This window comes from Pyrgilauda ruficollis, unplaced genomic scaffold (assembly GCF_017590135.1).
Source record: "Pyrgilauda ruficollis isolate IOZ18807 unplaced genomic scaffold, ASM1759013v1 scaffold43, whole genome shotgun sequence".
Classification (NCBI taxonomy): Eukaryota; Metazoa; Chordata; class Aves; order Passeriformes; family Passeridae; genus Pyrgilauda; species Pyrgilauda ruficollis.
Genome location: NW_024525823.1, coordinates 11045095 through 11060198, shown reverse-complemented (window position 1 = coordinate 11060198; position 15104 = coordinate 11045095). Strand labels below are relative to the sequence as shown.

General features: G+C 39.8%; 1 protein-coding gene across 1 annotated transcript in view; it reads right to left on the bottom strand.

The window, feature by feature from the left end:
- The window catches only part of RFX6 (regulatory factor X6), a 32842-nt gene extending 24439 nt beyond the window's left edge, over positions 1–8403 (bottom strand). The window contains exons 1-4 of the mRNA XM_041478145.1: positions 8235–8403; positions 7888–8044; positions 6229–6352; positions 4888–4949 (exon numbers count right to left, since the gene is read on the bottom strand). Coding sequence (XP_041334079.1) covers positions 4888–4949; positions 6229–6352; positions 7888–8044; positions 8235–8403 — 512 coding nt within the window. The remainder of the gene's footprint in view (positions 1–4887; positions 4950–6228; positions 6353–7887; positions 8045–8234) is intronic.
- Between the last annotated feature and the right edge of the window lie 6701 nt (positions 8404–15104).

Here is a 15104-nt window from a genome sequence, read left to right as displayed (position 1 = left end):
AGTTGAGGCTGGAGTGGGCCAGAGGCAAGGAAAAGCATTCATTCTTTATGAAGTTATGATTCAATATCTAGATTATTCCACATCTAATTCAATATTAATATATTTAGGCAAGGAACAGGAACTGTTGTAGATTTAGATTCTCAAGTATCCAGTGGTAGGCAATATACTTGTGCCTGCTGGAATGTCCCAGGATATCAGAATTTATTACTGAGACATACTGTTAGGTACAGAATAGACATTTTCAGTACATATTCATTGTGTATTAAAGGCACAGCATGTATCATTCCTTTTTTCTTCAATAATGTGCAGTTGAATTTTTACTGCTAAAAAACAGAGCTTTCCATTCACAACAGAGAAACTATTAAAAATAATATAAGTTTACTTTTCAAGCTCTGTCTGGCATCCTCCATAGAGTAATAGGGTATGAAGCTTATTATTCTCTTACAAGCCATTAGTTGAATAGCTTATTTTGGGCTCCCTGTTGAGAGTAGTATAACCATACCAGACACATTGACAACATCTTTAACCTACATCTTCAAATGCTTTCCATCTCTTTATGTGCATATTTTTATCTGTGTGTTCAGCATATTTGTATTTTACTATTTATTATTTCTATTGTGTAATTAACAAAATGTAATCAGTTACTACAAGAAATTTACTCTCAATTTTTTGAAACAAAGATTTTACAAAACAAGCTGAACTACTTTTCTCTTTTAATTTCAGTGGTTTGTTGTAACATATGTTCCTACACAACTTGTAGCTCTGATTTTAGCATACACTGACACAAATGATAGCTGATAAGGAAATGATAGGCTTAAGCTGTTCAGGGACTTGCAATAACTTCTTATCACAGGGCCAGCTGCCATATCAGTTTTATTAACCCACTAAATCACTCCTAATAAATAAGATAATAGTTTTCAGACATGATGGATAAAAGCTAAGATTCATCATTGATCAAAGTCTACAAAGAAATTAAATTGTAACTTGAGCTCAAACAGTCTTCCTGTGTGTATGGACTGAGCAGTTTGTACATTTTCCCAAATAGCTGCTTCAGGTGATTTGTGTACTGTGAAAGTTTCAGCTGAGTTCTAGGATTGACCATGGTATGTTCAAAATTACCACTGCATAAAGGTGGATTCAGAACAGAGAACTGTTTCTTATGAAACACTAATCTAAGAGAGCAGCTTGCAGTATTTATGGTGCTGCATCTTCTTTCACTCAGCAGAGTGAAAACAGAAAATTTCCCTTACTCTCAGCTATGTAGAGTGATTAACATGGGCATGAGAAACTAACATATTTTGTTAACAAAATTATGTCCAATGTGTTGGACCTTCTTGGCCAAATGTTTAAATGAGTTTTAGTACTGACACTTTTGCACAAATGGGTTGTTGGATGTAAACACAGAGAAAGAAAGATTCTGATTTGAATTCTAGGGATCATCAGACTCAGTTTTAAGTTTATCCTTTGCCCTGAACTAGAGATGACAAATGCTGTTTGGGAACAGAGGAAGGACTAACATTTGTGTGTCTCACACCTTACAACAGCAACTGTATTCCATATGTTAGTGCAGGAGCTTTTCCTCAAATCCAATTCATGCTCATGAGGACATCAGAAAGAGCTTGTTTCAGAGTGGGAGAAAAACAATTTCCAACACCTTGAAGATGATGGGAAAAGAAAATTCTTTTCTTTGCTTTCTTCTGATTACAGCCAGGCTTTACCAATAGATTACCATGCATGCTTGCAGTGTCCAGGAAGGCACTTTTTTCCCAGGGTGTTAACTTTTCTCTAAATTTAAGAACAATTATTCTATCGGAGAAGAATTGTGTTCTTCCTTTTTATGCTTTTGCAGCATCTGGAGTCCTGGACAGTGATCAGAGCTCCAGGGCAATATTGCTATATAAAACATCACTGCTAGGAATAGTGAGTGCTAATACTGCTCCTGCTAGCATTATACGGCAATAAAGATAGCAGCGACAGAAATAATATCATGTCACTACTACACTACTGTGCTTTAAAATATATGATTTAATTGCTACTAACAACTCTCCTACTAGTCCTAGTGACTCAGAAACAGCTTGCAACATTTAGTCCATGCTAACATAAAAAGAGAATAACTAGCAATTTATTGAAACTGATGAACAGTCCCTTAACTTTATTATTAATTTAATGGAAATACTTCTGTAAATAACATTTGTGTAACTAACTGCTACCTGGTGAAATCAGAAATTCATTTACTCCTCAGCAAGTCTGTAGTTCTGAGGGGGACACGGCCCACAACACCACAGACAGAAAAATTGATTATCAGAGATCATTTAACTGAAAAAGGCTAGATTTGGATTAGATATTAGGAAAGAATTCTTTCTAGTGGGGATGTTGAGGCGCTGGCACAGGTTGCTCAGAGCAGCTGTGGATCTCTCATCCCTGGAAGTGTTCAAGGCTGATTGGATGGGGCTTTGAGCAACCTGGCCTAGTTGAAAGTGTCCCTGCCCGTGGCACAAGGGTTACACTAGATGATCTTTAAGGTCCCTTCCAACCCCAACCATTCTATCATTCTATGCCTCTATAATTCTGTGATTTATACTGACACTTCTATGTGATTACTTGCTGCTATATTTGGTCTCTGAACTGGAAATATTGTCATTTGTGCCTTTTGTGAGGTCCTTTTTAGCACAGCAAGATCAAGGTAAGTGCATCTTAGCAGAACTGAGAACAGAATAGGAAAAGCCTCTGAGGAAAACTGATGAAAAAATACAGAGAAACAAGTGCCAGATGTTCAAACAAAACCTGATGATGCCTCATTTCTTTGAGGAAATTGTTCAAGAACAGTTAATCCATATGAAAATATGGCACATAATACCAACAAGGTCAATAGGGATATGGAATCTGCCAAAGAAATGTTGGGCATGCATTATTTCTATATTAATATTGTTTCATGTCTTTGAGAAAAGTGGACTACAGTGACACATGTTCTAATACAATTAATTTTGTAGCTATATACATACTTGAAACATACTCATTTACTTAATTGACTTATTGTGCTTATATCATGCAGACGCAGGATATGTTTGGAAGTTTGGATCCTCACTGGATCCTGTCTATCAATCTGTCAGTTATGTCAGAACAAGTATATAATGAGTATATGGGAGGCTTCTCCCTTGCATTATCTCATTCATTGTAACTAAGTAGTTCACCAAATATGTTGGGTTATGAACCTGACTAAGAATTCACCACAGCATTGATGAATTAGCACGTTGTCAAATATTCCTGTACAGATTGTGAAAGCCAGATCTCTTAAAATCTTAAACAGAACACCAGTAGCAAAGCTATGTATACATCATCTTATGCCTGTAATCACAGCTTAAGTTCACCACAGAAGACGGTACACAAAATCCCTCTTTTCCCTAATAAATAACCTTTCTAATAGTTGCTCGCCTCGAAACACCTCTACTGGGCATCTATAGGTCACCCACAAGAAGAGAAATGAACTTCAGTTCCACTTTTCCTCTATACCTTGCAGGTTGTGTACTGTCTCCTAAAAGAGGTGAATGGATTACAAATTTGTAAGACTGTGAGAGACACTATGCAAGAACTATCCTCTGTTAAAACCAACAATAAAAAAATTAAAAAGGAACAATGTTCTATGAAGACTTTATTTCCTTTGGATTTTATTTTTTATTAATGGTTATTTAAAATAAATGCTTGAGATATGCTCAAGAAATAGAATGACTCTGCAAAAATTTGGAATTTAAATTCTTCCCCATCTTCATTTTTTCTGCAACAAAACCTAAAATTCACAAATGACATCTCATTCATTCTTCAGCGAAACTAAGGTGGAATAACTAGCTATTTCTTGTATTTCTAAGGCAGCAAGAAAACCAAGTATAACAACATTTAATAACTCCCCAAAACTATGAAAATAAAAAATTTATCTTTCAGACATTTCTAGTATATTGCAAAGCACTTAAGAAAATGAGTCTTGTAGATTTTTTTCTTTCTTTTCAGTCTCCTTTTGTTTTGAGTTTTGCTTATAAACTACTGAAAGACAAGAGTAACTTTGTCTTTCAAGGCTAAGTAGCCCAAAATGAAGGGTTTTCCCAAACAAACAGAATGTTTTGAGTTTTTCCTATTTCTATCATTATTCTGGTTTTCTATCTTATTGATTAGCAAAATGGATGCGAGGGAATATGTGTATTACCACTCTTCACAACAGTTTTACACTAAATTATTCATGGCCAAAAGCATAATTCCAGAACCAGAACCAATAAAAATTTTAGCACCAGGTGATATAGAGTTGTCTATGATCTATTCCTACAACCTAATATTTTACAGATCAAATATACAAACTAATAGAATACATTATTTATGAAACAACTGCACTATAGATGGTGTACTTTTCAGAGTTTTATAAAATACCCACAACAAAGAGCAGAGCTATACCTTAACTTCAATTTAAAACAATGCTTTTTCTGGTGGAGTATTTAAGTGAACCCATATTGTTACACAGAGAACACAATGAAAGGTGTTAAGTTTGCAAAAGAGAAATAAAATCACTATTTATAGAAAGATGAGAAGCTATAAAAAGACGTGTTATAAACTATTTTTATATCTAATATTTTGACATATATTTGCAATATATGCATGGGTCTATAAATGCAATGACAAGATTTAGTAGCTTAATCAGTTTAATTTTAAAATTATGCAGAAGTGTTTTCAAACTTAAATGCTTGAGTTTGAGTATCAGTTTCAACATGCACATGAAAGTTATCACTTGCAGTGTACCATCTGAATAAATTCCCCTGCCAATTAGTACATATTAAGGAGACCTGGAAATACAGATGATTGCTGAAATGTGTTCTATAAGCAGATGCATATGTAATTGTGCCTTACTTTGAATGGCCCCGTGTTCCAAGCCGCCTTGTGGTAAGGAGAGGGAATTTCTGGCGAATGGTCTGAAGAGAAAATAACTGCATTAATTTCTAACACTGGCAAACTTTCTTAGCAATCTGTTTATAGAAAAATAGTAGTGTAAATATATGGTCCAGGGTAGTTCATGAATTCACATTTTTGATACTTATGGCACAACATAAACGATTAGTCCATGTTTCACACTGTGGTCTTTCTTCCATCCTTGTCCATCTTGCTGTGTATCTCCAGCCTTCCCACCTGTCTTCCCTTTCTAAAATCTAGTTGTCTTCACCAGAATCCTATTATGTTCAAGTTCCTTAAGTACAAGTGTATTTTTTGCTTCAGAGATTTAAACAAAATCAGGGGAAACTGCCCTCTAGCTATTCTGTTTTCAAAGACAAACAACAACAATGAAATTTTTAATTTGAAAGTGTGATCTGAAAAATTAACTCAGTAATAGAGGTAGATTTAACAGATATATCTAATAGACAGATCACTGTCAAAATAATGTTTAAATGGAACCTATTGTCTTTCTCATTTATACTGAAACCGTATACGAAAACTAGATATTCACTTTTTTAGGATATCCAGTTCAAGAGGGATAAAATAGGAAATTAACATCTTATAAACCAGATTTTAAATCCATTATTTAATTAAATTAATGCATTTTGCTATGAATAAACCATTACTAGATCAGTAGTGCTTAAAAAAGATGATCCTTGAAGCATTTTTGGTTTCCTGTTTCACTAAATACTCAGGATTTAATTTGGAAAGTTCACATCTCTCTTACATTAAATTACTTCAGGATTAATTGTAGAGAAGGATAGAAAAGAGAATGAATCAACAATTTTTCATTTGGAAGCTCTTTGTGTTATTAATTTCTTTTCCCCTTCTAATAGTATTGCCTGTGTCACATCTCACCTTACACTGCCTTTAGTATAATTATAAGTGTCCTCCACGCCAGATCTGTTTTGTGGAAAGAACCTATTAATGTCATGAACAAAAAGGGAAAGAAAAGAAGCACTCAGAGAGAACGCTTTTGTTGTTGTTGTTGGTTTTTTTGGGTTTTTTTTTTGTTCTTGTTGTTTTTTGGTAAAAAAAAAACCCAATAAATCAAAGGATATTTCAGCTTCAATCTCCTAAAGGTGATGTCAAGGACTGCCTTCATAGGAGACAGCGTAGTTATAGTCAGTCTGATTCCATGTACATTAGCAGTAGAAAACATGTGAATTTCAGAAGAACAGAAGAATTCTTACACAGGTGTACTAAACTGACTCTTCCAAACAACTGATCTAACAAATTATTAAGGCATTTACTTATTACCTTTCCAAAAGTTGCAGCACAGGCAGGTTCCAGCTTCTCTTTTCTGCAGAAGTCTAAATAATGTGCATAAAGGATGCATCTTGGTAAACAAACTCCTTCACACACAATGTAGTTTTCTTCCAGCCTGTGTAGAGAAAGAAATTGCCAGAGTAAGAAGCAACATGCCATTTCTCCTAATTGCATTTCCCAGTTTTTGCTCTCTTTTTTTTGGTTGTTTTTCTTTTTTTTATTTTACTGAAGAATCGCATCAGAGCACACAGATGAGTTTCTCCCGAACATAACAGGCACTACAGACAGACTCCACACTTGCTGCTTAGGCTAGCTGCAGAATATGGAAAACTGGAGCCAGATCCCTGTTCATAATGAGTCTTTTTCAATGTCTGGACTTTTTTGCTTAATTTAAATAACTAAATTATCATCACCTAAGAGCCAGCCTTAGTCTGAAAATAAGAGACCTAACTAGACTACGAAAGACCTGGGTTCAAGTCAGTCCTTTGAAAGGATTTAAGACCAGAGACCTGGACTTGCATTTTCTGTCCCACTGTATCCTCAACAGCTGAGCTAATATCTCTTTTCTTCATTGTTTTGCTTTTTAATTTCCACTCTGGACCTGGAAATGCTTCAAACCACAGTGGAAAAAACAAAGAACTGTGTTTTTTTGAAGAAGGTGAATTTCTATGTAGCTTCCCCATCAGTTTACAGAATACAAGTGCTGAGTTATGGTCATTAAAGTAAAATTTTTAAAACTGAAGCAAAAACCTGACTGTTTGTACTTGAAGAGAGCCCTGGGTAAGAGCTGGGTATTCCTCCGTCCTGTTGGTTTTTTTCTTTATCATTTAACATTGTTCACTACTCCTGGGATGATGTGCAATAAATTTGTTTCTCAAATTACATAAATTTGTAAGAAAATACTGTGTAGTAAGTGCTGCATATTGAATAATTTTGCATGGACTTGCTAGACTTAAATCCTTAACTACTGACACTCAGAATTAAGCTAGAATAATGAAGTGAATAATTTGGATTAGTCTAATTTTTCAGATAGAAGGAAAAAAAATCTCTATTGACAGTCTGCATTTTGTAAATAAGTTCCCATTTAATTCAACAGAACTCCTCCCTAATTTCAAGCATATTTTAATATAAACATTTATCAATTAATGTCTGCAGAATTTGACCTCTTATTTGGTTAACTTTTTTTCCCCAGATAAAATAAACCAAAGTTAGGGCCTCAATGGATGGGAGAACATAATGTAAAAGAAATGCATCATAAGACAGTGAAAATTTAACTGCTCACAAATGCAATTCTTAAATAATGTTTCATTTCTACATTTTGATGATACATTTCATTGATAGCCACATAGTCTGAGAATCTGACTGAGACTTCTCTTATGTGACAAATCTTTGATAATTTCAAAACTCAGAAATTTGGGGATGGGTGTCCTTATTTGCAGATGAGGCTCATCCAAAAGAAACCCACAAAACAAAAACAGAAAACAAAAACCAACAAACGAAACACCCCAAAAATGACAAATTCTTTCTAAAAGAGATGTCGCCCTCCTGGCCGGCTCAGCTGTTAGAGAAGGGTCCCTCTGAGTGTGACGGACACGCCGGCTCGGTCCTGGAGCCCCCAGGGCGGGCAGCGGGGCCTCCCTGGAGCCCTACCATTGCAGGGTGAGCTGTGTCTGCTTCTTCTTGTCCTTCATGATCTGCGTGATGCTCCTTTTCGAAGACGGGCTTTGGTCGGCGGCAGTCAGCGCGCCGTCGCGAGCATCCGCATCCTCGTCTTCCGAGGAGAGGGCTTCGCTGCCGAAGCGAGTTTCTGAGCGCCGCGGGGGACAAGAAGAGAGGCCCGGGGGCATCATTACGGTCCCGCAACAAGCCGCCCCCTCCCGCCTGCCGCCCTGCCCGCCGCGGGCTGAGGGACGGGCGCGGCAGCCGCGTCCCCGCCGGAGCCCGAGCAGCGGCTCCCGCCGGCTGAGCAGGGCTCGCTGCCGGCTCCCCGCCTTTACCTGCCTTGATGCCGGCGGACAGCGGCGGCTCGGGCAGCGCCTCCCGGGCGCAGGGCAGCAAACTTCGCCCAAGCAGCCCCGCGTAGCGCTCCTCCTGCGCCTCGGCGGGCACCGCCTGCGCGGCCGGGAGGTGCAGGAAGGCGTCCCCCTGCTCGGGTCCCTTGGCCATGCTGCTCAGCGGCGCCGGCTCTGTCCCGGCGCGGCGCGGGCGGCGCCCATGGGCGGCGGCAGAGGACGGCGGCGGGCGGACGGGGCGGGCGCCGGCTGAGGCGTGGGCCGGGCTCTGCACCGCGGCCGGAGACGGCGTCGGCCAAGCGCCGCCGTGAAGGGGAGGAGAGGCGATGCGGGGGCGGCAGCGGGGCACAGGTGTGCCCTACGGCGCCGTCCAGGGAGGCGACATGGCTCCCGAGCGGGCGGGGACGGCCCGCCCGCCCAGGGGCTCCGCCTCGCACCGGGGCCCGCCGTCGGGAGGTGTCTCCGTCCCTGCCTCCGCTTCCCCTCCCGCAGCCGTGCTCGGTCAGGCCAGAAGGGGACAGGGCACGGCTGAAGGCAGAGGAGGTTCGGGGGAGCCGGCCAGGAGCGGATCTGCCGGGGGTTTAATGATTAACCCCAGCCGGCGGTGGCTCCGGCGGTGTCAGGGAGCAGCTCCTGGCCCGCCGCATCAGGGGGACCGCAGGGTCCCCTCGTCCCTTCAGCGCAGAGGCGGCCGCGGAGCCGCTCCTTGTTCTCCCCTCCGGCGGAGGGCGACGGGCGCTCTGCGCTTCGCAGCTACCGACAGCCGCAGCAGGGCCGGCCGTGGGACCCTTCTGGGCACTGTCACTGTCCGTATTTCCTTAATTCCCAGCGTAATTTTGTGGGTGATGGAGGAAAACATCTTCATTTTGTACATTCATCTGGCAGACGTGTCTTTGCTTTGCTCCATTTCAGCATGGTGACTGAGAGATGGCAGGAGAGAATCACAGAAAGTGGTCCTTGCTTTTTCCAGACAGCAAAATTGCCAGTAGGATGGAAATCTAATCTGATCACTGCCAAATCTACTGTTTTAATAAATTCTCACAAAAACAAAATATTCGGTGTTGTGCTGTTCCAGATAAGGACTGGGAAATTGTAGTATGACTTGTGGTAGCAAGCAGCTCTGAAATATTATATTGGATGAATTGTAAAACGTTCTTTGAGCCATCAAGTAGTGTTACAAACACAAAGCTCATGAATAGCTGTTTTCCTTCTACTCTCTTCCAGTCTTCTGTTGCACCTCAAGTCATTGATACCACCAGCACTACAAAGCAGCAGAATGTGACCACTTCCACTCTTGCAGAGGTGCATTGTCAGACAAGCTATCATCTATCAAGTCCATATTTAACAAAACCCCAGGTGTGCCCATATCTGCTGAAAGGCCCAAAACCTCATCATTAGAATAAATTATGGACTTCAGACCCAAGGCAGACCTGTGAGAGGGTTCCAGAGTCAAAAATGGCATTTAGCCCAAACTTTCTCCTGTTCTGCTTGCACCTCTTCCCTCCACTGTGTAAAATATATTTCTTTCATTACCAGTTACTCCAGTCAACATTTCTTCCCTGTTTACATGTTGCCTCCTTACTTCATTAAGTGATGCTATATATGACTTTGACTACACATGCCTGTGTCAATTCTTTCTGTAACTGACTGGGACAGTTCAGCATCTGGATCCAATGCCTTAGTTTGAGATTGTGGTAAAATCTCATTTGACCCTCTGACTTCTGGCTGGCCTGAGCACTGGCACAGGTTCTCACAATTTGGTCCACCATGACCACTATTTCCATGGTATAATAAAACCTCTCAGCTGCTTATTGTTGTGTTGAATCTTTTGTCATCAAAATCCAATGTAACACTGAACATGGATATTTTGGAATTATGGAGCTAAATGTAACTATTTGTCCTTAAAGGGCAGGATTCTTATGGTGGCAGAATATTCTCAATGACACTAATGAATTCTATCCATGATCATCAACACAGGAATAACTGAGTAAGGGGTCCAGCCTAGGGACCTTCTAGTTTCCATCCTGCAGCCAGCATTTGTAATCCTGCTGAAGCAAAGGACAGACACCAAAAGTTATGGCAGGTGGACAATCCTTCCCCAGATTTAAGCTCCCTCTTGCTGGAGTCAGCAGTCCACCTGAATGTATGATTTCAGCCTTTGGGAGACAGAAAGGATGGGACAGGTATAGAACTGGGCTAGCTGAAACCACAAGTACCAAGGACATTACAGCATTGCTTGTGCCTAAAAATTTTTAATATTGTTCTGGGTTATGTCTGTTGAGAATCACGGTCCTAACCATATTTCTTATTACTGAATAAAATCTGATTATGAAGTAGAAGTGTTAAAACATATATCCATATATATTTGTTTTTTTAGAATTTTCCTGTTCAAAAATTGTGCACAGACACAGACTTATACATATATATGTATATATATATACATATGCACAAAGATGAATGCCAAGGTGAGTGCATGCATCGTTCCTATTCCTGGATACCTGGAAGCATTCAAAGTAAGGCTGGATGGGATGAGGCTCTGAGCAGCCTGATGTAGTTGGAGATGTCCCTGCACATTGCAGGAGGATTGATCTATGTGAGTTTCAAAGGTTCCTTTCAACCCAAACTAATTTGTGGTTCTATAATTTGTATTTGAAGCATGCAACACCTCTTGCCTAACTTTGTCTCAGAGTTAGTTTTCTTAGTCTAATCTGTTCACCTCAGTCTCCCTTTAGAGTCAGTGGAGAAGAAAATGTGTCTCCCAGAGCTAATTCATACCAGACACATTACCCAGTGAAACAGATCATCTTCTTATAAATCTGTTTCCCTTCTAGGTCTGTACTGAGAGCCTAGGAAGCCTTGCTTGGTTTTAGGTGAATTTTGTAATGATGTAATCCTACCAAAATTCAACAGTATAGCCTGGAGTAAATTATCAGGTACATGTGCTCTGTAGGACAACAGAATTATTTGTTTCTATAACTTGCACGTGAAATATCTTTTATATCAGCACTCAAGTATTGCACCATTTCATCTTGCTGCAGTGTTTCTTTTCCTTGTTGCCAACACAGCACATGAAAACAAAACATTTTTCAACTTTATTCATATTGGTGTGACTTGTCATTAACAACAATCTGCCTGAGGCATTCTCTGTTTTGAACTGCAAAATGTTTGGAAGATAAATGCAGCAATAGAAATACAATTTGTTATTGATCTGTTCCTGTGTAATCCTGCATGATGTTTACTTAAGTGCTGGAAACTGTTTCACCTCATATCCTCCCCAGACAAATGAACTACACAGAAGCCCTGATACGGTGTTGATGCCAGGACTCTTTGGTAGACTCTAACACCTATTTCTTTCCAAATATGCTGATAGTACAATAAAGTATGACACCTACCAGTATTCCACGATGATATAATAAATTAATTTGTCATAATTGCCAGTGTTTGTCATTCTGTCTGCTTTGACATAGTATGAATTTATTTAGCTCTTCCTGGAACTCCATTTCTCGTTTTCTGTGACTCTGTGCAAGAAACAGTTTTAATCACCACCAATTCAAGCAAGATAACTTTCCCATTTATTTTGGTCCCTTCCACATCTCAGTGTTTACTTTTTGAGAGTATTTTCATTTTGAAAATTATAAAAAAAAAAAAATAAAAAATTGATGCACTAAGCTAAGAGCTCCTGCATTTGACGCTGTCACTGGCAACACCTTTTGAAAGCATATATCCATTTACCACAAAAATTTCTTTAGTTAAGAATCTCTATTAATTAAAGGGTCAAATTTGAAACAAATTGAAACATGTTCCAAAATCTTAGCTTTATTGTTTCCAATAATTATCGAATCATTCCTTTTGATAAATTAACTGTACTGATGGCTTGAGAATATCAGTCAGTGATAAGGGAAATTTTTTTTTGTCTTTGCAGTTTTTTTCTGAGCCCTTCTCAAGGTTCTTATAAGTCAGCAAATTTGCTAAGTGATTTCTCTAAAGAATTTGCTTCTTTCTGGTGTCTTGAGTCACCAGTTTGGTGCATGCAACCTGGTGAAACCTTAGAGAAAGCAAAGGGAAAGAAAGAGTAGCACCCTCAAAGCATTTTTCCACTGTGTCTCTCTTCTACCACAGAGGAGGATACTTGTGTCACCCACAGCTGTCACTTTGTGCTGTGGCCTCTCTGGTGCTCGTAGAAGAAGGTGGACAAAGATGTGGAAGTGAAGGGAGGGCACCAGGCAATGGAAGTGCCATCCTTCAGTGTGGGACTGGAGACTTCTGCTCTCAGTGGGAAGGGAAGGAGGATCCTTCATTGCCTAGCTAGTCCAGCTCAGCAGCTACAGCAGGGGAGTGCAACCTACACTGGTGCCTTTTGACCTCAGCAAGCTCTGAGAACTGCCAGTCCTGACACTGTAAAATCACGCAAATATGGTTGAACTTGATCTGTGGAGCCAGCAGAGCAAAAAGTTAATATTCAAAACTGTGGAACTGTAATCAGCACGAACTACCCAGGAGGAGAACCATTCAACTCGATTGGGAACACGAGTGTGTGTGTATGTGTATCTACACAAAAACACCACAAAATAAATTGATTACTCAGAGGATGCTATTTCCCCCATGCCTGACTATTCCCACCTTCTTCTTGTAGGTTCTCATTCTGCCTTATTAGCCTTTTCACAGCTTTTGATATATTATCCTGAACTTTCTGAGTTTCCAAAATTCTGAAAATCTTTTCCCAACTAGCTATGGAAAAGATCTACAAGCCTTGCCCTGCCAATAACTTTACAAGCAGGGCCAGATCTGCGAAAGCATCAGCATGTCTGACAAGTTAATTCAGTATAGAAGCTTACAGTTTCTTTTGTAAGGAACAATTGCTGGCATCCAGTAGATGGTGATGTTTAATAAGGTATTTCCTGGTCTGTCTCCAGCTGATAAAGCCAGAACTGTCTCTCTGTCTTTTTATGCTTGGGTATTTTACTCACTACCTCTTCCTATGATCTTTAAATGAAAACCCATTCTGTTTTGTATTGAAGTGAGTCCTTCTATTTTTCTTCCCAAAGAACAAACTTCAAAATAAATAAACCACATATTACACTAACCCCTTGCACAGTTCACATGTCTCTATCCTCTACAAACCCCGGGAGACTCTATGCTCTATAGGTAGTTGAGGTAAACTGTATTGTTCTGACCTTATGTGGCTACATGTCAGCAAAAAAATGTCAATGCTTACCTCTCTCTTCATCTCTCTTCAGGTAATGTTAAACAGTTGTCTCGCGTTACTTATCTTGATTTTGAAATGCCATTTTTCAGTATGTATTCTTTTTTCCTTTGCCAAATTGGGAGAAAATATTTGTATTCATATAAGTACATGCTCCTACAAGCTTACAGACTGAACAGCCACTTCACCATTCATGTATTTGCATTGTGCTTTGGTGGGTACGTTCAGGAAAAAAAATATTAAGGAGGCCAGCAGAGTTTTTCACTCAGCAGCTATTCAAACATCTTGTGTTCCTCTATGAATGATCCAAGAATAGAGCTGAGCTTAGAGGATATGTTCACCCTTAAAGAAGTGATTTTGAGAGTTTCTGTAGATACTCCAAACAGGTCTATTAGCAGCACTTCTTGTGTAACTAGCCTATCTGCAAACAACTTCTAAATAGGTGTTAACAGAAGCAAACCACTAAAGTCAAGGGAGCATTCTCTCTATGCAAAGCTGAGTCCCGAAGGTTCTGCCACCAGCTGGGTGCAGCTCAATAAACTGCTACATTCACAGACAGCTCACCACTTCTCTAAATGAGTTTTTTTCTCCTCTTTGTCTCTCTGTCCGCCGTGTTCCTAGCCACACACTCCTTCTGCTAGCATTCAGCACTTGTAGACACTTCTGTGTCAGTTTAATTTACTGAAGTAACAGGAAACAAGGCCAAGAGAAAACAATGAAGGGCTGTCTGATATTTCAAATTGTTAAATAAGTCCAGAAGTGTGATCAGAGCCAGCATGTGAGTGAGATGATACCACTGGGACTGAGGGAAAGGAAAGGAGTATGGTCAGGATAGAGAATATATAAGAATGGAGGAGAGAAAGATTTCCTCACTTTTGCAGCAATATAATCTGCTGAACTGCCCGTGGAACTACAGACCTATTAATGGGTGATGTGCAAAATGTCCTTTTTATATTAATACAGCTACCTTTGAACAAATAATCTCACATAGTTATTGTGCAACTTTACAATTCCATCATGTAGAACAAACCTCTTCCCTTTTCCTTTCCTTCTTGCCTTGCCTTGCCTTGCCGTGCCTTGCCTTCTATTTCTAAGGAATATTATCAATTTTTTTCCAGCTAGGCATAACAGAAGTGTGCTGCACTAGGAATCTACAAAATGTTCTGTATCTGAATCTAGTGTTCTGTTACTCTGAATAATTCTGGTTTTTACTTTAGAATATTTTTTTTTCTTCAGACCAATTAGCCACACTACACAAAGCCACAGGGACAAGCAGTGCTTTCACCTGGAAGTTGCTCAGGCCCTCAATTAATCTGGAAACAAAACCACTGCTTGCCCCTTTGCACCATTTCTAGCACGTGCTGTGTTTTGAGATGCAGGAGCAAGGCTTTGAATGATGAGGAGGTGAGGCTGTTTCCTGGCTGGAGAGACATTCGTGCACTGCTAGCCTCTGACTTACTCCAGGCAAATGTTTTCTAAGGTCAGGAACCAACAGTTGGCTGTTGCTGTCCCCTGTTTTTCACTGAATAAATGGTATTTCCCAGTAATGAAGAAGTTATAGCCAATTATTTTAAAGTTTGGGACAGAAGAAAAAATTTTTTTTCTCTTCATTATATATTTGGACAATATTTTTTAAAGCATTTAATATATAC